This window comes from Melanerpes formicivorus, unplaced genomic scaffold (genome assembly GCF_026170545.1).
Source record: "Melanerpes formicivorus ecotype bairdi unplaced genomic scaffold, bMelFor1.0.p_v2 SCAF_2616, whole genome shotgun sequence".
NCBI lineage: Eukaryota > Metazoa > Chordata > Aves > Piciformes > Picidae > Melanerpes > Melanerpes formicivorus.
The window spans coordinates 7,770-29,956 of record NW_027144967.1 but is presented as its reverse complement, the minus strand read 5'-3'; the positions used below and the strand labels follow the sequence as shown (position 1 = coordinate 29,956).

General features: G+C 66.5%; 2 protein-coding genes across 2 annotated transcripts; both read right to left on the bottom strand.

Annotated features, from left to right (window-relative positions):
- Positions 1–36: 36 nt before the first annotated feature.
- SAMD14 (sterile alpha motif domain containing 14) lies at positions 37–5,368 on the bottom strand. The gene is given in 10 exon segments (XM_068171275.1): positions 37–906; positions 985–1,059; positions 1,857–1,924; positions 1,926–1,945; positions 2,055–2,106; positions 2,108–2,136; positions 2,168–2,225; positions 2,519–2,676; positions 3,860–3,911; positions 5,283–5,368. Coding segments are annotated over 9 exon segments (828 nt in total). The 5' UTR covers positions 3,900–3,911; positions 5,283–5,368; the 3' UTR covers positions 37–578.
- Positions 5,369–6,712: 1,344 nt separating this feature from the next.
- On the bottom strand, positions 6,713–21,482 carry LOC137461591 (neurabin-2-like). The gene is given in 11 exon segments (XM_068171276.1): positions 6,713–8,220; positions 11,020–11,116; positions 11,977–12,206; positions 13,302–13,355; positions 13,439–13,591; positions 14,354–14,489; positions 15,209–15,313; positions 15,502–15,622; positions 16,359–16,491; positions 19,658–20,288; positions 20,290–21,482. Coding segments are annotated over 11 exon segments (2,448 nt in total). The 5' UTR covers positions 21,024–21,482; the 3' UTR covers positions 6,713–8,166.
- Positions 21,483–22,187: the final 705 nt, after the last annotated feature.

Genomic DNA, 22,187 nt, shown 5'->3' with positions numbered 1-22,187 from the left:
ATCCCTCCCTGACACCCTCAAAAGTCCCTCCCCAGCTTTCTTGCAGCCCCCTGCAGATCCTGGAAGGCCACAATGAGGTCTCCTGGGAGCCTTCTCCTCTCCAGCCTGCACAACCTCACCTCTCTCAGTCAGTCTCCATAGCAGAGCAGCTCCAGCCCTCTGCTCATCCTTGTGGCCCTTCCCTGGACCTCCCCTAAAGCTCTCTTGACCCTACAGAGCTTTGATCTCCTGCTCTATAACTATCTTAAACCCTGTGGGGGTTTGACCTCCTCCCCTATAGCTATCTTGACCCCAGTGGGCTCTGATCCCTCTCCCTGTGGTTACCCCAACCCTGTGGGGTTTTGAATCCCCCTCAGATCTATCTTGGATCCCTCCCCTATAGCTCTCTTGACCTTGTGAGGTTTTGATACCTTCCTCTATAGCTCTCTTGACCCCCTGGAGCTTTAACTCCCTCCCCTATAGCTCTCTTTGACCCCCTGGAGCTTTAACTCCCTGCCCTATAGCTCTCTTGACCCCCTGGAGCTTTTAACTCCCTGCCCTATGGCTCTCTTGACCCCCTGGAGCTTCAACTCCCTGCCCTATAGCTCTGTGGATCTCTGTCCCCTGCCCCCAGAGGTGGCTTTGACTTCTTTCCCTACAGCACAAGGACCTAACCCATAGGAGCGCCCAGGTCCTTCTTTACAGCACCCTGTCCCTGTGGGGCTCCTTGTGCCCCCAGCCCAGCCCCCCCCAGCCCGGGCACTGACCTGGGAGGCAGATTTGTTGGGGCTGAGCCCCTCGTGCCGGGGGGAGCCTGCAGGGGACGCAGAGCCGGGGGAGGCTGAGCCCCTTGCACCGTCCGAGAACCAGGACGAGAAGGGCAGGAAAGGTGACCCCGAGGGGCGGCCGGAGCCCTCCACTGCTCCCTGGGGACAAAGCCACATTAGGCTCCCAGGGCTGGCCCCCGGTGCCCCCCTCCCCCCCCGAATTTGGGGGTCTCCTCACCTGCTGCCCATCGAGCGGCGGTTGCTGCCCTTCTCCTTGCGGCTCTTGCTGGAGGACGCCCGGCGCAGGGTCACCCTGGGCAGGAAGGAGATGGCTTGGGGGGGAGGGGCGGGAGAGGGGGTACAGGGTGCCCTGATGGCTGTGCCCCCGCCTCCCGGCCCCGAGCCCCAGCTCCATCCATCCTCAGAGACCACCCCATCACGGGACCCTCCTCCCGCCCTGCATCCCACCTCCATCTTTCCATCCCTCCAGGCACCTCTTCATCCTTCCTTCCCTCTTTCCCTTGCACCTCTGAAGCCTTTAATCCTTCCCTCCATCCATCCCCCTTCAGCGCTTCCTGCATCCCTCTAGCCTCCACCATTCCCCCTCAGTCCTTCCCTCCATTCCCCCTCAATCCTTCCTTCCATTCATTCCTCTGGCCCCCATCCATTCCCCTTCTGTCCTCCTCCATCTTCCTTCAAGCCCTCTCTACCTTCTTTCTCCCTCTCTTCCCCCTTTTTCCCCCCTTCATCCCCCCCCTTCTTTCCCCCCCTTCTGTCCCCCCCCTTCTTTCCCCCCCCCCGCTCCCCTCCCTCTTTCCCCCCCCTCTCCATTCCCTTATCCATCCTTTCCTGCATCCCTCTCCATCCTCTCTCTATCCCTTCTCCACCCACTCCTTCATCCCTCTCTCCATCCCTCTGCCCCATTCCATTCCCCCTGCCCCTGGGGGCTCCCCATCCCTTCTCCATCCCTTTCTGCATTCCCCTACTCCTCCTCCACCCCCTCTAGCCCCTTTCTCCCTCTCCATCCCTTCCTGCATCCCTCCATCCCTTCTCCACGTCCTCCCAGCCTCACCTCCAGCCCTCCCCCCACCACCCCAGGCCAGGTCTCACCCCAAATCCAGGAACTTCCTCCTGGTTTTCTTGTCGAGCCCCACGGTGGGGCTGCCCGGCTCGGGGGGGGCTCATGTCCCGGCTGTCATCTGCGGGGAGGGGGGGGTGATGATGATGATGATGGTGTCACCCACTGCCCCCCACATGGGTGCCAGGGGGGGTGTCGGGGGGGTGTCGGGGGGCGGGGCCGGGTCTCACCTTCACTGTGCCGCTGGGGCCGGGCATCACGGCGGGCAAAGCCGGGAGAGCTGGTCAGAGCTGTGGCAGGACTTGGGCGAGGGGGGTGCCCACCAGCCCCTCCTGGCATGAGGTGTTGGTGAGGGGCTGGTAGCAGCTGGGGAGGGATCCCCCAGTGCCCACCAGCCCCTCCTGGCATGAGGTATTGGTGGGGGGCTGGTAGCAATTGGGGGGAGGGGTGTGTGGGGGATCCCCAGTGCCCACCATGCCCTCAAGGGATGAGGTGTTGGTGAGGGGCTGGCAGCAGCTGGGCAGGGATCCCCCAGTGCCCAGCATGCCCTCAAGGGAGCAGGGTGAGGATGCCGTGGGGGTCACCATCCCCCTCAGCCCCCGGGGGCGCACAGCAGGGGGGTTGGGGAGGGGGTGTCGGTGCCTGTGGTAGCCGTGGTGTCCTGGTGGGGGTGTGTGCCCTGCCGGGGGCTCACCGTGGGCTCGGGGCCCTCGTCCCCCTCGGTGGAGCTGGCGCTGTCTCGCAGGCGGGAGCGGGACGGCCGCTGCCGGCGGCCCTTGGCTAGCAGCCGCGCCCGAGCCTTCTGCAGGCTGCTGTCCAGCCGCGGGGTCTCTGGAACCACAGCGGTAAAATCTGGGGGTGAAAGAGAGACCGGGGCAGAGAGAGAGAGACAGACAGACGGACAGGGGGCAGGGGGAGGGGGCAGGAGGAGGGGGGATGGGGAAGGTGGCAGGGGGGGGATGGTGGGTGGGTGGGTGGGTGGATGGATGGAGGGAGGGATGGATGGGTGGAGGGATGGAGGATGGATGGAGGGAGGGATGGAGGGAGGGAGGGATGGAGGGATGGATGGATGGAAGGTTGGGTGGATGGATGGATGGATGGAGGGAGGGATGGATGGATGGAGGGATGGATGGATGGATGGAGGGATGGAGGATGGATGGAGGGAGGGATGGAGGGAGGGAGGAATGGAGGGATGGATGGAAGGTTGGGTGGATAGGTGGGTGGAGGGATGGAGGATGGATGGAGGGATGGATGGATAAGGCCAGGTAAAGCAGATGGAGGGCCAGGGGTGGAGGGCCAGGGGCCAGGTGGGGCAGGGAGAAGGGGACAGGAGAGCATCAAAGGAAGCAGTGGGAAGACAGTCAGGAGGAGAAGGCCAGCCCGGTGGGGAGGGGACAGAAGGACAGCAGGACATGGGGACAGGGTAGGAGAGTTGGAGGATCCCAGCAGAGAAGGGGGCAGTGGGACAGGGAGAGGGCAGCAGTGGGACCGTGGGTGGAGGGGGACACCCCGGGAGGGTGGGACAGGGGACAGAGGGACAGAGAGAAGTGTTCAGAGATGCCCCAGCACGGGGAGGGGAGCAGGGGGTGTCCCTGGGGCCAGGGTGTGCCCTGTCACCCCCTGGGGGAGGACCAGGGCTGATGGCCCTGCCCTGCTGTGGCTTCCTGCACCCCAACCCCAGCCTGAGGAGCAGCCCTGGGCTGTGTCCCCATGCCTGTGCCACCCCTCTGCCCGGCCCTGTGTCCCCCACGTCCTCATGTCCCTGTGCCCCTGCCCCATGCATGTCCCCACGCCGCCCTGTCCCCTGCACCCCACACGTCCCTCCCGTGCCCATCCCTGTGTCCCCAGCCACGCTGTCCCCGGGCCCAGCCCTGGGCCGTGTGCTCCTCAGCCCTGGCAGGCAGGAGGACACGGGGGGAGCAGGGGGGGAGCAGGGGGGGTGTGACGTGGGGGGGAACCCACAGGGCCAGCCCCCACGGGTGGTTTTGTCACCCCACGGGCCATGACACCCCCCCCCCCCCAGGGGGAGACTCACCAAAAACCTCATCCACGTCCTGCAGTTTGGAGACAGACATGGTGGGAGAGGGCTGGGGACAGAGGGGACATTGGGGGGGGGGGGCGGGGGGGACACGGTCATTCAGCACCCAGTGCACCCAGCCCCTTGGAAAGAGCGACCCCCCCCATCCCCTCCCAGTGATCCCAGTGTCCCCCGTGGGGCGTGAGGGGGAGCAGGATACAGCCCCCCCCCCCCCCATCCCCGGGGGAGGGGAAATGGAGGGTGGGGGGGTGGGGGTCAGAGCAGGCTGGGGGGGGAGCTGCGGGGGGAGGTCTTTGCAGAGCAGAGGTTAACCCCTCCCCCCCCCCCTCCTCTTCCCCGATATTTGGGGGTCTCAGGGGCGGGGGGAGGGGCGGGGGCTGGTGGGGTAATGGGAGCTGCAGAGGGGGTCTTAGCCCAGGCCAGCTCCCCCCCCCCATCACCTCCCTGCCCCCAGAGAGCGGCCCGGGGGGGGCAGGGAAGGGAGGGTGGGCTACGATGGGTGGGGGGAGCCACGATAGACATTGCCGGGAGGGCAGGGTGCTGCCATGGGGGGGGGAGGGGGAGGGCTGTACCCGGGATCATGTACCGGGGGGAGCTTTACTGGGGTGCGGGGTGCTGAACGGGGGATGCTGTACCGGGGGGGGTGGGGAGGGGTTGTACCGGAGATACTGTTTGGGGAGGGGGGTTGTACCGAGGATGTACCGGGGAGGGGTGGGGAGGGGGCTGCATCGGGGCTGTACCAGAGATGAGGCTGTACCGGGGGCTGGGAGGGGCTGTACCGGGGCCTGGGGGCTGTACCGGAGATGCTGTACAGGGAGATGAGGCTGTACCGGGGGCTGGGAGGGGCTGTACCGGGGCCTGGGGGCTGTACCGGAGATGCTGTACAGGGAGATGAGGCTGTACCGGGGGCTGGGAGGGGCTTGTACCGGGGCCTGGGGGCTGTACCGGAGGTGCTGTACAGGGAGATGAGGCTGTACCGGGGGTTGGGAGGGGCCGTACCGGGGCCTGGGGGCTGTACCGGAGATGCTGTACAGGGAGATGAGGCTGTACCGGGGGTTGGGAGGGGCTTGTACCGGGGCCTGGGGGCTGTACCGGAGGTGCTGTACAGGGAGATGAGGCTGTACCGGGGGTTGGGAGGGGCCGTACCGGGGCCTGGGGGCTGTACCGGAGGTGCTGTACAGGGAGATGAGGCTGTACCGGGGATTGGGAGGGGCTGTACCGGGGCCTGGGGGCTGTACCGGAGGTGCTGTACAGGGAGATGAGGCTGTACCGGGGGTTGGGAGGGGCCGTACCGGGGCCTGGGGGCAGTACCGGAGATGCTCTACCGGAGCTGGGGCGCTGTACGGGTATGCTCTCCGGGGGATGGGGCTGTACCGGGGGTCACGCCCTGCTCCCCTTCCTCCCCCCCGCCCCGACTCACCCGCGCTCCTCGGGCATCCTGAGCACCTCCCGGCGCCGGGAGCCGAGCTGAGCCGAGCCGAGCCGGGCCGGGCCGCCCCGCCGGGCCGGGGGGCCGCGGGGGGGGGACGACGACAGGAACCCGGAAGCGGCCGGAAAGGGGGAGGGGGGGACCGGGATCAGCCGCCCCGCCCCGCCCGGCTCGGCCCGGCCCGGTTCTGGCCCGGTTCAGGCTCGTCTCGGCCCCGGTGCACGGTGCTGAACGGACAGCGCCTGCGGCATCCCAGCGGCCCCAGTGCCCCCCCCGCCCTTCCACTGCCCCCAGTCCTTCCCAGTCCTTCCAGTGCCCCCCAGCCCTTCCTAGCGCCCCAAATCCTTCCCAGTCCTCCCAGTACCCCCAGTCCTTCCCAGTCCCTTCGAGTCTTCCCTCTTCTCCTTATTCCCCCAGTCCCCCCAATCCCTCCCTCCCCTCCTTATCCCCTCAGTCCTTTCCCCTCCTCTCTGTGCCCTCAAACCCATCCCAGTCGCCCCCAATCCTCCCAGCTCCCCTAGCCCTCTCAGTCCCCCCAGTCCTTCCCAGTCCCCCCAGTCCTTCCCACCCCCCTCAATCCTTCCCAACCCCCCCAATCCCTCCCTCTCCTCCTTCTCCCCTCAATCTTTTCCCCTCCTCTCTGTATCAAACCCATCCCAGTTCCCCCCTAGACCTCCCAGTCCCCCCAGTCCTTCCCAGTCCCCTCAGTCCTTACCCTCAAACCCACCCCAGTCGCCCCCAGTCCTCCAATCTCCCCTGGACCTCCCAGTCCTTCCCAGCCCCTTCAATCCCTCCCTCCCTCCCCTCCTTATCCCCTCAATCCTTTTCTCTCCTCTCTGTACCCTCAAACCCATCCCAGTCCCCCCCAATCCCTCCCTCCCCTCCTTATCCCCTCGATCTTTTCCCCTCCTCTCTGTACCCTCAAACCCATCCCAGTCGCCCCCAATCTTCCCACCTCCCCTAGACCTCCCAGTCCCCCCAGTCCTTCCCAGTCCCCCCCAATCCCTCCCTCCCCTCCTTATCCCCTCAATCTTTTCCCCTCCTCTCTCTGCCCTCAAACCCATCCCGCTCCCCCAACCCCCCCCCGATCCTCCCAATCTCCGCCGCCCCCCTCCCCAGCGCACCCAGCCCCCCCCAGCGCGCCCCATGAGGGGGAGAAGGGAGGCGGGGAGTGGGGCGGGGGGGCCGAGGCCGTGCTTTTATGGTCGGGGGGAGGCGCGGCCGCTGCGTTACAAACCGAGGACCGTTACATACATAGGTACATATATATAGATATATACAGCCACAGGTCTACGGGGGAGATTAAATAACCCCAGCCCCTCCCCCCCCGCGGGGCTCGCGCTCCCCGACCACCCCCACCCCGCCTTAAATACCCTCCCCCAAACCCCCCCCGACCCCACCCCGCATTCCCCCCCCCCGCCTTCCACCCCGTTTTTCCCCCTCCCCTGTGTGCCCCCCCCCCTCCTTCCTCTCCCTGCCCAGCTCTGGCTCCCGGTTGCCCCCACATCCAGTTACTGTCGGAGACTTGGGGGGGGGGAGGGGGAGGTTGGGGAGGGGGTTGGGGGGGGGGGACAAAAGAGAAACCAAAAAATAAAGGGGTCTCCCCCTCTCCCCCCCCCCCCCAAGCCCAGGCTGAGAGGTTTGGGACCCTCTGCCCCGGCTGGGGCTGGTCAGAGGTGGGGGGGTCCCAGCCCCAGAGGAATACTGTGATTTATTGGGGGGTGGGGGGGTGGGGGTGTATTTACAGTTTGGGGAGGGGGGCAGGAGGCAGGTGAGAGCAGCACCCCCACCCTGGAGGGGGACCCTCCCCCCCTTGGTGTGTTCCCCTCCCCACCCAGGGAAGGCAAAAGCCCTGGGCTCAGGGAGGGCTGTGGCAGGTGCTGGGGGGCACCGGGAGCACCCCCCCCGGCTGTGTCCCCGCAGGAGGGTGCTGGGGGGAGGGGGGGGGGGGGGGCTGTGGTGAGGTCAAATGTCCACCCCCCCGCCCCCACCGACCCACCCCCCCCGCCCATATGCCCGCTGCAGGGATTGGCAAAGGCTGAGGCCCGGTGGTTGGTGGCACTGGGGGGGTGCGGGGGGGGACCGAGGGGGCACTTGGGGTCCCCCCCCTCCGCGGTGAAGGTCTGCGGTGTCCTGGGCACTGAACCGGAGGTGTGAGGGGGGGGGGGGACAGCGCTGTGGGACTGGGGGTCGAGTCTACTGGGGAGGGGGGAGGAGCCAAAAGGCAACCAACTGCTGCCCCCCCCTCCCCCCCCCCTCCCGCCCCCAGTCTGTGGTCCGGGGGAGTCCCAAAAGGAGAAGCTGGGGGGGGGGCGGGGGGCTTCCAGTGTACCCCCTCCTGGCTCCCCACTATGGCTCACATGTGGAAGAGGGGTGGGGGGCGGGGGGACGACATATTTCTGCCTGCCCCCTCCCCAAGAGCGTCCAACCGAAGTGTCCTGGGGCGGGGGGGGGGGGGGGGGGTCAGGTCGAAGGGGTCGGGGGTCGGACCCCCCCCCAATCAGTCCATCACGTTACCACGAGACTCACACTGGACACAGACACGAACGCGGGGTGTCCGCCCCCCCCATCTGATCCCACCCCCCCAGAGACGCACCCCGACCCCCCCCCCCCACTCTCTGTGCCCCGAAGTGGGGAACTGGGGGGGGGCGGGGGGGGAGCACCAGGAGGCCTTGGCAAGTTTGGTGGGGGGGGGGGAGGGCTTTGCCTCCTCGCCGGTGGGGACGGGGCTGGGGGGCGGCGGGTGGTGAGGGGCGGGGCGGGGCGGGGCGGGGCGGTGGGGGGTAGGGGGTGTGTGGGTGTGGGGGTGTGTGCCCCTCCCCTTCCCTTCCCCCGCCCCCTCCCCCCCTCAGAATCGCTGCGCTTTGAGGGTGGTTTAAGTCGGGTTGGAATTTTTCAGTGTCTGCAGCTTGGCCTCCAGTTCGGAGATCTGAAAAACAGCAAAGGGAAGAGGTCTCAGCGGGGGGGGGGGGGGGGGGGGGGGGGCGGGAGGGAAAGCTGGGGAGGGGGCACAGGAGGGACGCAGCAACGTGGGGCGGGGGGGGCGCACACGGTAGGGAAGGAGGGGTCAGGGGTGAGGACGTAGGGATGGGGATATGGATATGAGAACATGGGGATGGAATGGGGGGGATGGAACAGGGACACGCGGGGGGGCGTGAGGGGGGGCACAGTGACTTGGGTGTGAATATGGGGGGGGGGAGGATGGGATAGGGTTGAAAGGGACAGGGCCAGGGACATGGGAACAAGGGTATGGAAGTGGGGGGAGGGACACACGGGGGGGGGAGGGTCTGGATGAGGATACTGGGATGAGGCCATTGGGCTGGGGAGGGGGGGGGAGGGGGACAGGATGAGGATATGAGGGAGGGGATGGGGGAGGCAGGGCAGGGATAGGGGGATGGGGACACGGAGATGCTGATGGGGGGAGGCACACACAGGATGAGGGGGGGCTGGATGAAGACAGCAGGATGAGGGTGAGGGGCTGGGAGCACAGGGCTGGGGAGGGGGCAGGATGGGGATATAGGGGGAGGGGAGAGAGGGATGGGGAGATGGGGACAGGAGGATGGAGACACAGGTGTGGGGCCATGGGGAGAGGGGATGCGGGAGGGGGGCTGCAGGAATGGGGCCATGGGAATGGGGGACAGGATGGGGATACATGGAGGGGGGCACAGGCAGGGGGGCACAGGCAGGGGGACACTGGGGTGGGGGGACACTGGGGTGGGGGACACTGGGGCGGGGGGACACTGGGGTGGGGGACACTGGGGCGGGGGGACAGGGCTGGAGATACAAGGACCAGAGACGGAGATGGGGCCTGGGATGGGGCAGACAGGACAAGGGGGGGGGCAGAACGTGGAGGTGCGGGGGGGGGGGTCAGACAAAGGGGGGCAGAGGCAGGGGCCAGGGAGGGCAGGGGCCAGGGAGGGCAGGGGGCTGGAGGGGCAGTGTGGGGCTGTGGGGGCAGGAAGGGGGCGCGGGGGGGGCTGCAGGCAGGCAGGGGCTGAGTCTCTGTGGGGTGCTGGGGAACGTTCTGGGGGTGCCGGAGGAGGGTGCAAAGTGGGGGGGGGCGCATGGGGGGGGCTCTGCTAGGTGCCAGGGGCACCCCCACACACACTGCCCCCCTGGTGCCCCCCCCGGCCAGGCAGGTGCTGCCCCCCTGCCCCCCATTCCCACCCATCCCAGCCCGGAGCAGCTTCCCGGGCGCCGCAGGATCCCAAGGGATCCGCTAGGAGCCGGCGCAGCTCTGGCCCCGCCCCCGGGGGGGATCCAGCGTGGCTAGCATGGAATCCAGTGGGATCTGTGGTGGGATCCAGCATGACCAGCATGGGATCCAACAGAGGATCGAGTGTGGCCCCGTGCCTCGCATCGCTCTGCCAGGAGCCACTGCGGGATCCCGCGCAAGCAGTCAGGGGATCCAGCGCCCGAGATCTCCTTCGATCCACTGTGGCATGCCAGACCCTGAAGCAGGATCCACTGTGCCCCGACCCTAAGCAGATCCATCGCAATCCAGTGTGGGATCCAGTGCCAGGAGGAGGATCGGGCATGCAGCAGCACCCGAGCAGATCCACTGCGATCCGACGCAGGGCACAGCGGCAGCAGCACAATCCAGAGGGAGACAGTGCCCAAAGCAGATCCCCTGGGATCCAGTGTGGGATCCAGTGGCTGGAGCTTGGTCCAGAGGGGAGCCAGCAGCCCACTCAGCTCCACTCCCGCCCTGTGATGTAGGATCCAGCAGCTGGCACACTGCCTGAGGCAGATCTGCTGTGATCCATGCTAGGGATCCAGTGGCTGGCACAAGGCAGTGCCTGAGGCAGATCTGCTGTGATCCATCCTCAGGATCCAGTGGCTGGCACAAGGCAGCACACAAGGCAGATCTGCTGTGATCCATCCTCAGGATCCAGTGGCTGGCAAAAGGCAGTGCCTGAGGCAGATCTGCTGTGATCCATCCCTGGGATCCAGTGGCTGGTACAGGGCAGTGCCTGAGGCAGATCTGCTGTGATCCATCCATGGGATCCAGTGGCTGGCACAGGGCAGCACCCAAGTCAGATCTGCTGTGATCCATGCTGGGGATCCAGTGGCTGGCACAGAGCAGCACCCAGGGCAGATCTGCTGTGATCCATGCTGGGGATCCAGTGGCTGGCACAGAGCAGCACCCAGGGCAGATCTGCTGTGATCCATGCTGGGGATCCAGTGGCTGGCACAGGGCAGCACCCAGGGCAGATCTGCTGTGATCCATGCTGGGGATCCAGTGGCTGGCAGGGGGCAGTGCCCAGGGCAGATCTGCTGTGATCCATGCTGGGGATCCATTGGCTGGTGGGGGGGCAGCACCCAGGGCAGATCTGCTGTGATCCATCCCAGGATCCAGTGGCTGGCGGGGGGCAGCACCCAGGGCAGATCTGCTGTGATCCATGCTGGGGATCCAGTGGCTGGCACAGGGCAGCACCCGGGGCAGATCTGCTGTGATCCATCCCAGGATCCAGTGGCTGGCACAGGGCAGCACCCAGGGCAGATCTGCTGTGATCCATGCTGGGGATCCAGTGGCTGGCGGGGGGCAGCGCCCGGGGCAGATCTGCTGTGATCCATCCCTGGGATCCAGCGGGGGGGCGGCGTGGCGGAGCGGCGCGGAGCGGGCCGGGGGCTGGGCGGCGGGTGGCGAGGCCGGGGCCGAGGCCTGGTCCGGCTGTGCCCGGGGGGGGGCTCAGGGGCAGCCTGCGTCCCGGCGCCCGGTGCCCACCTTCTCCTGCAGCTTCTCCATCTCCTCCTTGTGCGCCAGCTCCGACTCCTCCAGCACGCGGCGCTGCGCCGTCTCCTTCTTCAGGAACTCGATCTCCCTGCGGGCACCGGCGCCAGGGGCTCCGTCACCTCCCCGCGCCGCGCTGGGCACACCCCGGGGATGCCCTGGGCGCGGGGGCAGGGCCAGCAGGGACCCCAGGGCTTGGGGGGCAGGGAGGGATCCTGCTCAGCGCCGGAGGGTGGTGCTCAGGGAGCTCCCGGGGGATGGTTCCGCGCCCAGGGATCAGGGCTGCCCAGGAAGGATGGGTGCCCAGGGGGAGGATGGGTGCCCAGGGGGAGGATGGGTGCCCAGGGCTGGATGGGTGCCCAGGGGCAGGGTGGGTGCCCAGGGGTGGATAGGTGCCCATGGGCAGGATGGGTGCCCAGGGGTGGATGGGTGCCCAGGGGCAGGGTGGGTGCCCAGGGGCAGATTGGGTGCCCAGGGGCAGGATGGGTGCCCAGGGGTGGATGGGTGCCCAGGGGTGGATGGGTGTCCAGGGGCAGGATGGGTGCCCAGGGCTGGATGGGTGCCCAGGGGCAGGGTGGGTGCCCAGGGGTGGATAGGTGCCCATGGGCAGGATGGGTGCCCAGGGGTGGATGGGTGCCCAGGGGCAGGGTGGGTGCCCAGGGGCAGATTGGGTGCCCAGGGGCAGGATGGGTGCCCAGGGGTGGATGGGTGCCCAGGGGTGGATGGGTGCCCAGGGTCAGGATGGGTGCCCAGGAGCAGGGTGGGTGCCCAGGGGCAGGGTGGGTGCCCAGGGGCAGGATGGGTTCCCAGGGGTGGATGAGTGTCCAGGGGTGGATGGGTGTCCAGGGGCAGGATGGGTGCCCAGGGGTGGATGGGTGCCCAGGGTCAGGATGGATGCCCAGGGGTGGATGGGTGCCCAGGGTCAGGATGGGTGCCCAGTGCTGCCCTCACTTCTGCTGGTACTCCTTGATGAGCCTCTTGGCCTTGCTGTACTTGCGCTCCAGGGTCTGGTACTGGGCCTGGGTCTCCTTCAGGTGCTCGTCCACCGCCTGGCACAGGTTCTGGGCCTCCATCCAGTACCCCTCCAGCTTCTCCATCCTCTCCTTGTTCTCCTCCACGCTCTGCTCCAGCTGGGCCTTCTCGGCCCTCCAGCGAGCCTTCTCCTGCTCCAGGCACTGCAGCTGCGGGACAGCGGGCTCAGGGCGCGGCATGGCGTGGCACAGGGTGGCACAGCATGGCACGGTCAGGGAGCTGGCACCATATGGCATGGCATGGCATGGCACAGATGGAGAGCTGGCACAGCATGGCATAGAGGGGGAGCTGGCACCATATGGCATGGCATGGCACAGATGGAGAGCTGGCATGACATGGCACAGCATGGCACAGAGGGGGAGTTGGCACCATATGGCATGGCACAGAAGACCGTGGCACAGCATGGTGTATACAGGGAGCTGGCACGATATGGCATGGCATGGGATGGCATAGATAGAGAGCTGGCATGACATGGCACATCACGGCATAGAGGGGGTGCTGGCACAACATGGCATAGCATAGCCTAGCATGGCACAGCATGGCAGAGCATGGTGAATTAGCAGCTGTGACATGGCACAGCATGGCCCTGCACAAGGTGGCACAGCCAGGGAATGAGCATGAGATGGCATGGCCTGGTGCAGCATAGCCAGGGAGCTGGCATGCCGTGGTACAGCGTGGCACGGCACAGCATGGCACAGCCAGGGAATGGGCATGGCATGGCATGGCATGGCATGGCACAGCCAGGGAGCAGGTATGGCAGAGTATGGCACAGCATGGAACAGAACAGCACAGCCAGGGAATGGGCATGGCCTGGCCTGGCACAGCCTGGGGAGGGGGCTGGGGGGAAGCTGTGGGGAGCAAGGGGGAGATGGAGGCCCAGGGGGGATCTGGGGAGATGGAGATGCAGGGAGGATGGAGGGTGAGGGAAGATCCAGGGAGGATCTAGGGGGGTGGAGATCCTGGGGGGATCTGGGAAGATAGAGATCTGGAGGGATCTGGGGAGATGTAGATCCAGGGAGGATCAAGGGATACAGAGATCTGGAGGGATCTGGGAGAGGGTGATCCAGGGAGGATCGAGGGAGATGAAGTTCCAGGGAGGATGTGGGGAGATGGAGATGCAGGGAGGATGCAGGGGGATGGAGATGCAGGGAGGATGCAGGGGGATGGAGGCCCAGGGAGGATCTAGAGGGATGGAAGGCCAAGGGGATCCCTCCTGCCTGCAGGGGGCCTGGGCACCAGCTCACCTTCCTCTTCAGCTGCTGGATCTCGGCCTCGGTGACGGCGTGCTTGATCTGGAGCTGGCAGAGGAGCTGGCCGTTGGCACCGGGCTGGCACACGCCCCCCGGCCGCGCTCCCCTGGCAGCCCTCGGCCCCTCCTCACCTCCTTGAACTTGTGCACCAGCTTCTCGGGGTCCATCTCCACGGGGGACAGGGTGTCCTCGTTCTCGGCCAGCTCGAACACCTCGATGGCCATCTCCCCGCCGGGGAACATGGGGCTCATCTCCTCCTCGTCGTCCGTGGCGTACTCGCCCGTCTGCCGGGGCACACGCCGGCCTTGGCACGCCGTGCTCCCTCAGCCTGGCACCCCCCGGCCCGAGGCGGGCCTCAGCCAGGGGACACCCCCATGGCACAGCCAGGAGACAGCGGGGAGGCTCAGCCGGGGGACATCCAGATAGCACAGCCAGGGGACAGCAGGGATCCCAAGCACTGGGACACCCCGATGGCACAGCCAGGGGACAGTGAGGAGGCTTAGACAGGGGACACCCCGAGGGCACAGACAGAGGACACTGGGGAGGCTCAGCCAGGGGACAGACAGATAGCTCAGCCAGGGGACACTGGGGAGGCTTAGCCAGGGGACAGCCCAATGGCACAGCCAGGGGACAGCAGGGATCCCAGGCACTAGGACACCCTGATGGCACAGCCAGGGGACAGCGAGGAGGCTCAGCCAGGACACAGCCCAATGGCACAGAGGAGGCTCAAACACACTGATGGCACAGTCAGGGGACACTGGGGAGGCTCAGACCGGGGACTCCCTAGTGACACAGAGAAGGCACAGCCAGGGGACAGTGAGAAGGCTCAGCCTGGGGACATCCCAATGGCACAGCCAGGGGACACCCCAGTGGCAGGGTCAGGGGACACCCCAACAGCACAGCCAGGGGACACTGGGGAGGCTCAGCCAGGGGACACCCAGGTGGCAGGGTCAGGGGACACCCCAGCAGCACAGCCAGGGGGCTCAGCCCCGTCTCAGCGGGTGGGGGCAGGACTGGCCCCTCCCGGGCGGCTGCCGCCCCCTCACCTCCTCATCCTCCTCGGCGTACTGCGAGTAGCGCTGCTCCATCATCTCCCGCTGCCACCGCTCCTGCTCCAGCGTCTGCTGGATCAGCTGCGCCACCTCGCTCTGCTCCCCCGGCTTCTCCCGGCCAATCAGGAACCTGCGGGCACGGCAGGGCTCGGGGCGGCCGTGCCAGCCAGGGGACCGCCCGATGGCACGGCCAGGGGACGCTGGGGAGGCTCAGCCAGGGGACACACTGATGGCACAATCAAGGGACACTGGGGAGGCTCAGCCAGGGGACATCCAGATGGCACAACCAGGGGACACCAGGGAGCATCAGCCAGGGGACACCCCGATGGCACAGTCAGGGGACATCCAGGTGGCACAGCCAGGGGACAGTTGGGAATTTCAGTCAGGAGACACTCAGGTGGCACAGCCAGGGGACAGTGGAGAGGCTCAGCCAGGGGACATCCCTGGACACCCCTGCTGGATGTCCTCACACCTCTGTGGGGGTGGTGAATTGGAGGGGGAGGGACCTGTGGATGAGTTGGGGGTGACTGGGGGGGGATGTGGGGACATTTGGGGGTGGCATTTGGGCACTACAGTGACTCAGGGGAAACAGTGGACATGGGGACTTGGGGGACAGAGTGGCATAGCCCATCCTGAAGTGCTCTGAGGACAGGGGGCCCTGCACGGGCTGGGGGTGGTCTCCTGCCACCCCAAAGGAGCTCTGCACAGGCTGGGGATGGTCTCCTGCCCCCCCAAAGGAGCTCTTCACAGGCTGGGGATGGTCTCCTGCCCCCCCAAAGGAGCCCTGCACAGGCTGGGGGTGGTCTCCTGCCCCCCCAAACCCTCCCCAAACCTCCCCCCAGGCCCTACCGGACTCGGCCCTTGGTGTTCCTGAGGACAGAGGCAGCGAAGCTCTGGGTGACCCCCACCAGGCTGGTGCCATCCACCTCCACGATGAGGTCATTCACCTGGATCCTGGGGACAAAGGGACGGTCACCACGGGGCCCAGCCCCTGCTGACCTCCCCAGCACCTCCCCCCGTGGAGAGCTCCCGGCGCAGGCTGCTCCCGCGGCCGGCTCCCCCAGCACCGCTCAGCCTCTCCGGTGGGTGGGTGGCAGAGCGAGGTGCCAGGTGGGTGTCTGGGGGTGGGGGGCAGCCCTCACCTGCCATCTCGATGGGCTGCCCCCCCCTCTGTCACCGTCTTGACGAAGATGCCCAACTTCTCCAGGCCCATGTCAGCCCCTGCCCCCATGCCGATGATGCTGATCCCCAGCCCCTCCGAGTCTGCAGAGACAGAAGCACAGAATTGGCAGGGCTGGAAGGGGCCCCAAAAGATCATCCAGTTCCAAACCCACTCCCACCACCCCCTGCCACAGGCAGGGACACCTCACACCACAGCAGGTTGCCCACAGCCACATCCAGCCCAGGGATGAGGCTTCCACCAACCTCCCTGGGCAACCTGTGCCAGGCTCTCAGCACCCTCCTGGGGAAGAGCTTCTTCCTCACAGCCACTCTGAATCTCCCCACTTCTAGTTTTGCTCCATCCCCCCCAGTCCTATCCCTCCCTGACAGCCTCAAAAGTCCCTCCCCAGCTTTCTTGGAGCCCCCTGCAGATCCTGGAAGGCCACAATGAGGTCTCCTCAGAGCCTTCTCTCCTCCAGACTGAGCAGCCCCAACTCTCCCAATCCATCCTCACACAGCAGAGGAGAGGCTGCTGTGAGGCTTCTCTGCCCTCCTTCCACACCTGGGAGTCTCCAGCACCTCCCTGGGGCAACCTGTGCCAGTGCCTCACCACCCTCATGGGCAAGAACTCCTTCCTCACATCCAACCTGAGAACCTTCTCCTTCTTCTTCCTCCTCCTCCCTGTGCAGGAGGCACCACGAGGAGGGAGACTTGGTGCAGCAGCACCCTCTGGATACAGCAGCAGAGAGCTTGGGCTGCCCCCAAGGGGAGCACCTCCAACCCCATCCCTGGGGTGCTGCTGGAGCAAGCAGGGTGCAGGGGGAGGTGAGGCCCCCACCTTTCTCCAGCTCCACAGGGAACAGGTCGAGCCTCTCCACCCTCTTCTCCAGCTCGTACTCGGCCGAGGCGGCCATGGGGTCGACGTCCTCGTTGCGGCGGTCGTAGTCCTCGTTGGAGTAAGTGCTGAAGACCTGCCAGGGTGGAGGGAGCTGCTCAGCGAGGCAGTGGGATGCAGAGGGCAAACATCCTTGGCCACCCCCAAGCCCCCAGCCAGGAGGGTGTCTCAAGGCAGAAGCCCCAGGCCGGGGGAGGGGGGGGGGGGGGGGGATGTTCCAGATGCTGGAGAATCCTCCCCCTGCCACAGGGCAGCTCCTGGGGGCAGGTGGAGAGTTTGGGGTGGCCCTGGGAGGGGAGATGAAGCTCTGCAGGTTGGTGGAAGGAAGGAAGGATGGATGAGGGGGGTGGATGGAGAGAGAGATGGACAAAGGGGTGGAGGGATGGGATGGCAGATGGAGAGATGGAGGGAGGGAGGGACAGAAGGACAAAAGGATGGACAGAGGAGTGATTGAAAGGATGGAGGATGGATGGATGGAATGGATGGATGGATGGATGGATGGATGGATGGATGGATGGAAGGATGGAAGGAAGGATGAAAGGAGGGAGGGAGGGCTGCCACCTTGGAGCCCTGGCACCCAAGCCCACCATCATGCCCAGGACAGATAAATCCCACCCTAAGTTTGGGGTTGGTTTATTCCACCTGGGGCACCCCCACCCTAGGTCTGGGTACCCCCATGCTGAGCACCAAGATGCCCCTGGCTGGGGTTGGATGTGCCCCCAGGAGGATGTCCCCAGCCTGGAGCTGGAAGTGCCCTGTGCCAAGGCTGGATGTGCCCCCAGGAGGATGTCCCCAGCCTGGAGCTGGAAGTGCCCTGTGCCAAGGCTGGATGTGCCACCAGGAGGATGTCCCCAGCCTGGAGCTGGAGGGAGTGAGGTGCCACATCCCTGCACCCCACTCCAGACAGGGCCAGGCTGGTGCTGAGCCTGGCAGATGTCCCTGGAGGGGTGAGGGGATTAGGGATAACATCCAGCACTAAACCTCCCCACAAAGGCTCTTAGGGATGAGTGTCAAGGGCCATTGCCACAAAGCCTGGTGACACCCACAAACGGGCAGCACCCACCCAGGTGGCACCCAGGGGTGCCAGGGATGAGCATAGCAGGGGAGATGCCTCCACCCTCCTGTCCACATGCCACCCCTGGGCACCTGTGGGCAACTAAACCCACAGCCATGGGCACAGGTCCCAGGGCACCCCACTGTGCCCCCATCCCTGTCCCCAGAACCTGAAGGTGGTTGGGGATGTGCCAGGACCCGAGGTGGGTCCCAAGGGAGAAGCAGCTGGAGCAGGCACATGCCCAGGGGAAGGGGCTGGGGGGGTCTGTGCCCTATCCTTGGGTGCAGGGCACAGGGTGGGGGTGGTCCCCAGCACTCCCTTGCAGCAGCTCTGGTGGGGGGTGCTCAGCATCACCCACATACCCACGAGGGGTGCTGGGGGTTGCTCAGGCACCTGGGTAGGACACAATAGGATCACCCTGAGGTGTGCTGGGGGCGGGGGGGAGCAGAACCCTCCCCCCCCCCCAGAACAAAACCTGCCAGCTGCATCCCCGAGGTGGGGAACAGCCTTCCCAGCAGCAGGCTGCTCCGCTCCCACGGGACCGAGGCACCCAGCATGCAGCACGCTGCCACCCAGCCCACTGGCACCAGCCTGCCTTGCCCTGGCCACGCTGATCCCTTTGCCTGTGTCTGTCCCCCCCCCCCGCCCCCCAACCTTGTCCCGGGTGGGGGCCACCCACCCGCTCTGACTCAGAGCCAGAATATAGGCCGGGGCTCTAAAAATAACCCAGCACAAAGCAGCCACCGCCGGGCGGGTCGGGGGCATCCCAGCGGCGCAGGACACCCCAGAATAGCTGCCTGGCCCCTTCTGCCCCCTCCCTGCCCACCCCCCACCCCCCCGGCTGTCACAGGACCACCCCCGGACGGGCATCTGGAAGCCACCAGGGAACGGGGGACGCGGGGGGGCGCACACAGGCGCAGCGCTGCTGGCGCCGGTCCCCACCCGGTGGTGTTCCCAAGGCACTTCCCCTTCCTCCACTTCCCAAAATGCTCCTTGGCACCACGCTGGGCACATGGTGTGTGTGTGTGGGGGGGAGGAAATACCACCCCACCCCCCCCAAACCCACCACCTTGTCCCCGGGGACCCCCCAGTTTGGGAGGAGGAGCCCCAGCATCGAGGGACCCCTCCCCGTGGACCAAGGGCAGATGTTGCCTGCTGCAACCAGCAGCTCACATCTGGAGCTTCTGGGCATCCCCACCCAAAGAGCTGGGGTGGCTCTTGGCCCATCCTGGGCACGGTGGTTGGGCTGGCACTGGGTGCCACGGCTGGCCCACCCTGCTGGGTGCCAGTGCCACCTCTCCCTGTCATCCCAGACCCAGGGCGGCCTCTGGCTGGCAAGGGGGGGCCAGGCCGTGCCAGGGCAGGGCCTGTCATTAGTGGGCTCGTTAGCCAGACTGGGTGGCCACCCACCTTCTCCCAGCACAAGGGCATGGCCAGGCAGGATGCCATGCCCCATGGGTGGAGGGGGCACAGACCCTCACCCCCCATCTCTGTCCCTGGCACCAGCAGCTCCAAAGGGGTGGGTTTACCGGGTCACACCCCCCACCCTGGGCTGCTCTTCACCCTGGGGTGCCCATCACCCTGAGGTGTTCCTCACCCTGAGGTACCCACCACCCTAGGGTACCAATCACCCTGTGGTGCCCCTCATCTTGGAGGTACCCATCATCACCCAGAGATGTCCCTCACTCTGAGGTGCCCATCACCCTGGGGTACCCATCATCACCCTAGGGTACCCATCATCATCACCCTGAGGTACCCATCACTCTAGGCTACCCATTATCACCCTAGGGTACCCATCGTCACCCTAGGGCACCCATCATCACCCTAGGGTACCCATCATCACCCTGAGGTGCCCATCAACACTCTGGGGTACCCATCATCACCCTAGGGTACCCATCATCACCCTAGGGCACCCATCATCACCCTGAGGTACCCATCACCCTGGGGTACCCATCATCACCCTAGGGCACCCATCATCATCCTAGGGTACCCATCATCACCCTGAGGTGCCCATCAACACTCTGGGGTACCCATCATCCCCCTAGGGTACCCATCTTCATCACCAAGAGGTACCCATTACCCTAAGGTACCCATCATCCCCCTGGGGTACCCATCATCCCCCTGGGGTACCCACCCCTCTGGCAGGCTGCCCCCTCTCCATCTGCCCCCCATCCCCAGGAGGTCTCACCTGGATGGGGGCCGTGCTGAACTGGATCTTGCGGTTGGGGACAGGCTCCTCTTCCTCGGACAGCCCAGGGATCTCCACGCAGCCCGACTCAGGCTCGTACAGCCCTTCGGCCTCATCCTCCTCTTCCAGCCCACTGCCCCCCGAGTCCTCCCCGAGCCCACTGTAGGCACTTATGTCCACCAGGTCTGCCTCGGAGAAGTCCTCCTTCTTGGCCTCCTCGTAGGCATCGTTCTCCTCCACCCTCTCACCCTTGACGCCCTCATCGCCCCCGGCCACCCCTGAGCCCCCTTCCAGCCGGGGCGCGGTGGCCGGGGTCGGTCCCTCGGCCTCCTTGGGGGCCGGCTGGGGCTGAGGCGCAGCTTCACCGGCCGCCGTCGCTTCCTCCTCCTCTTCCTCCTCCTCCTCCTCGGCCTCACCGCTCTCCTCCACCTCCACCGGCTTGATCTTGCAGACCTCCTGCACCCGCGGGGCGGTCGCCTCCTTCTCCGCCGGCCGGCCGCCCTTCACCGCCGCCTTCTCCTCCTCCGGCGGCTTGGCCCTGGCCGGGGGGGCAGCGCCGTGGGCATCGCTCGAACGTCCAACCTCGGGGCTCGGCACGAAGACTCGAGGCCTCTTGCCCACCACCTTGGCCCCGAGGGGTCCCCCCCGCTCTGCCCGGGGCTTTGTGGAGGTTGTTCCGGAGGTCTGCCTTCTCGAAGACGGCGCTGAGCTGGCTGACGGTGGGCGAGACGGCCTCGGTGTCCAGCTTGTCCAGGGACTCGGTGCTGCCGTTGAACCTCACCACCACGTCCAGCTTGCGGTCCTGGAAGCCGGCTCGCTCCTTCCGCAGCAAGAGCTTGGTGCTGGTGGCCTTCTCCTGCGGGCTCCTCTCGAAGATCTTCCTGGTCTCCTGCAGCTTGGAGAAGGGTTTGTCGGGTTTGGAGTCGAAGCGGCTGACCCTCTCCGAGACGCTGGTGCCCAGCTTGAGGAGGTTGCCCTGCTCCATGCTCTCGTTGAGGCTGCCAGCCCGGGGCAAGGAGAGGCGGACCGGCTTCTCCTTGGCCTTGGCCAGGTCGCAGGCACCGCCGTCGGGGCCGGGCGCCGTCCCCATCTGCAGGAACATGTTCTTGATACGGTGAACGTTGGAGCCATACTTCTTACCTCGGCTCTTCTTGCCGTCTTCACCATCAGCCTCCTTTGTGGGCGCCAGAGCCTGGATGGTGGCCTCGTAGGCGTTCCGATGAGGGGACGCACTCCTCAGACCCCCACCACCACCGCTGCCACCACCTCCGCCGCCGCCGCCGCCGCCGCCGCTGCCGGTCGCTCCCCCGGAGGAAGGGGACCCCCCACCGGCGGCCGCCCCGCCGCCTGCCTCTGTCCTCAACATGCCGCCACCGGCTGGCCACGCCGCATCGCCCGCTGCCACCACCGGCACCGCCACCGCCGCTGCCACCACCACCGCCGCGGCCGCTCGCCGGCTACAGCGGCATTGGGGAGGGGGATGCCACCCCGCTGCAGGGGAGGGGGGAGCGAGGCCCAACCGCCGCTACACCCACACCGGCCCGCGGAGGGGCTGCGGGGGGGGATGATTTCGGTCAGGCCATGTCCATCCCAAGGGGGCCCCTTTTTTCTCCACCCCTGGTTCTTCTTCTTCTTCCTTCCTCCCTTCTCCTCCTCCTCTTCCCCTTTCTCTGTGGCTGGTGATGGAGCCGCTGCTGCCTGCGATCTGCCCGCCCCGCTGCCCGCAGAGCCCTCTGGGTCTTAGCGACGCACTCGCTCTTCCTCTTCCTCAGCGCCGCTCTTCGGCCTCACCACCATCACCACCGCCGTGGACCACTGGGACACCCTTTCCCCCCTCCCTTCAGCCCCCCCCACCCCCCCTTACTTGTCACCAAGACACCCCACGGTCCCCTCCCTGCTCTCCTCCCTGCGGCACGTCCCTCCCCAGCAGCATCACTGCTGGGCTCTCTGCCTCCCCCCTCCCCGCCGGCTCCTTTGGGGTTGACACCCCCCCAACTCTGTCCCCGTGTCCCCCCAGATCTGTCCCACTCCCCACGCTTGTCAGCTTCTGTCCCTGTTCCCCCCTGGTTTTGTCCCCCCGTGGTCCCCGAGCTGGTCCCTGTGTCCCCTCACCCTCGTCCCTGTATCCCCCTCCCCCTAATTTTGTGCCTCCATCCCCCTGGACCTGCCATATCCCCCCGAGTCCATCCTCATGTCCCCCATTTCTGTCCCCACAGCCCTCCCCCGCCCCCCCCCCCACTTTACACCCCACATCCTCCCCTCTTCTTCTTGCATCCCCCCCGAGTTTCTCCCCACGTCCCCCAGTCCTGTCCCCGTATTCCCCACCCTGTCCCTACATCACCCCCAATTTTCACCCCCACCCCCCAAGTTTGCACCCACCCCCCTCCCAGTTCCTGCTCACATCCCCCCAGCCCATCCCCACATCCCCCCACTTTCCACCCCCCCCCGCCCCCATCCTGTCCCTGCACCCCTCTCAGCTTTGTCCCCATGTCCCCCTGGGGTCCCCCACCCCCTATACCCAAAGTCCCCC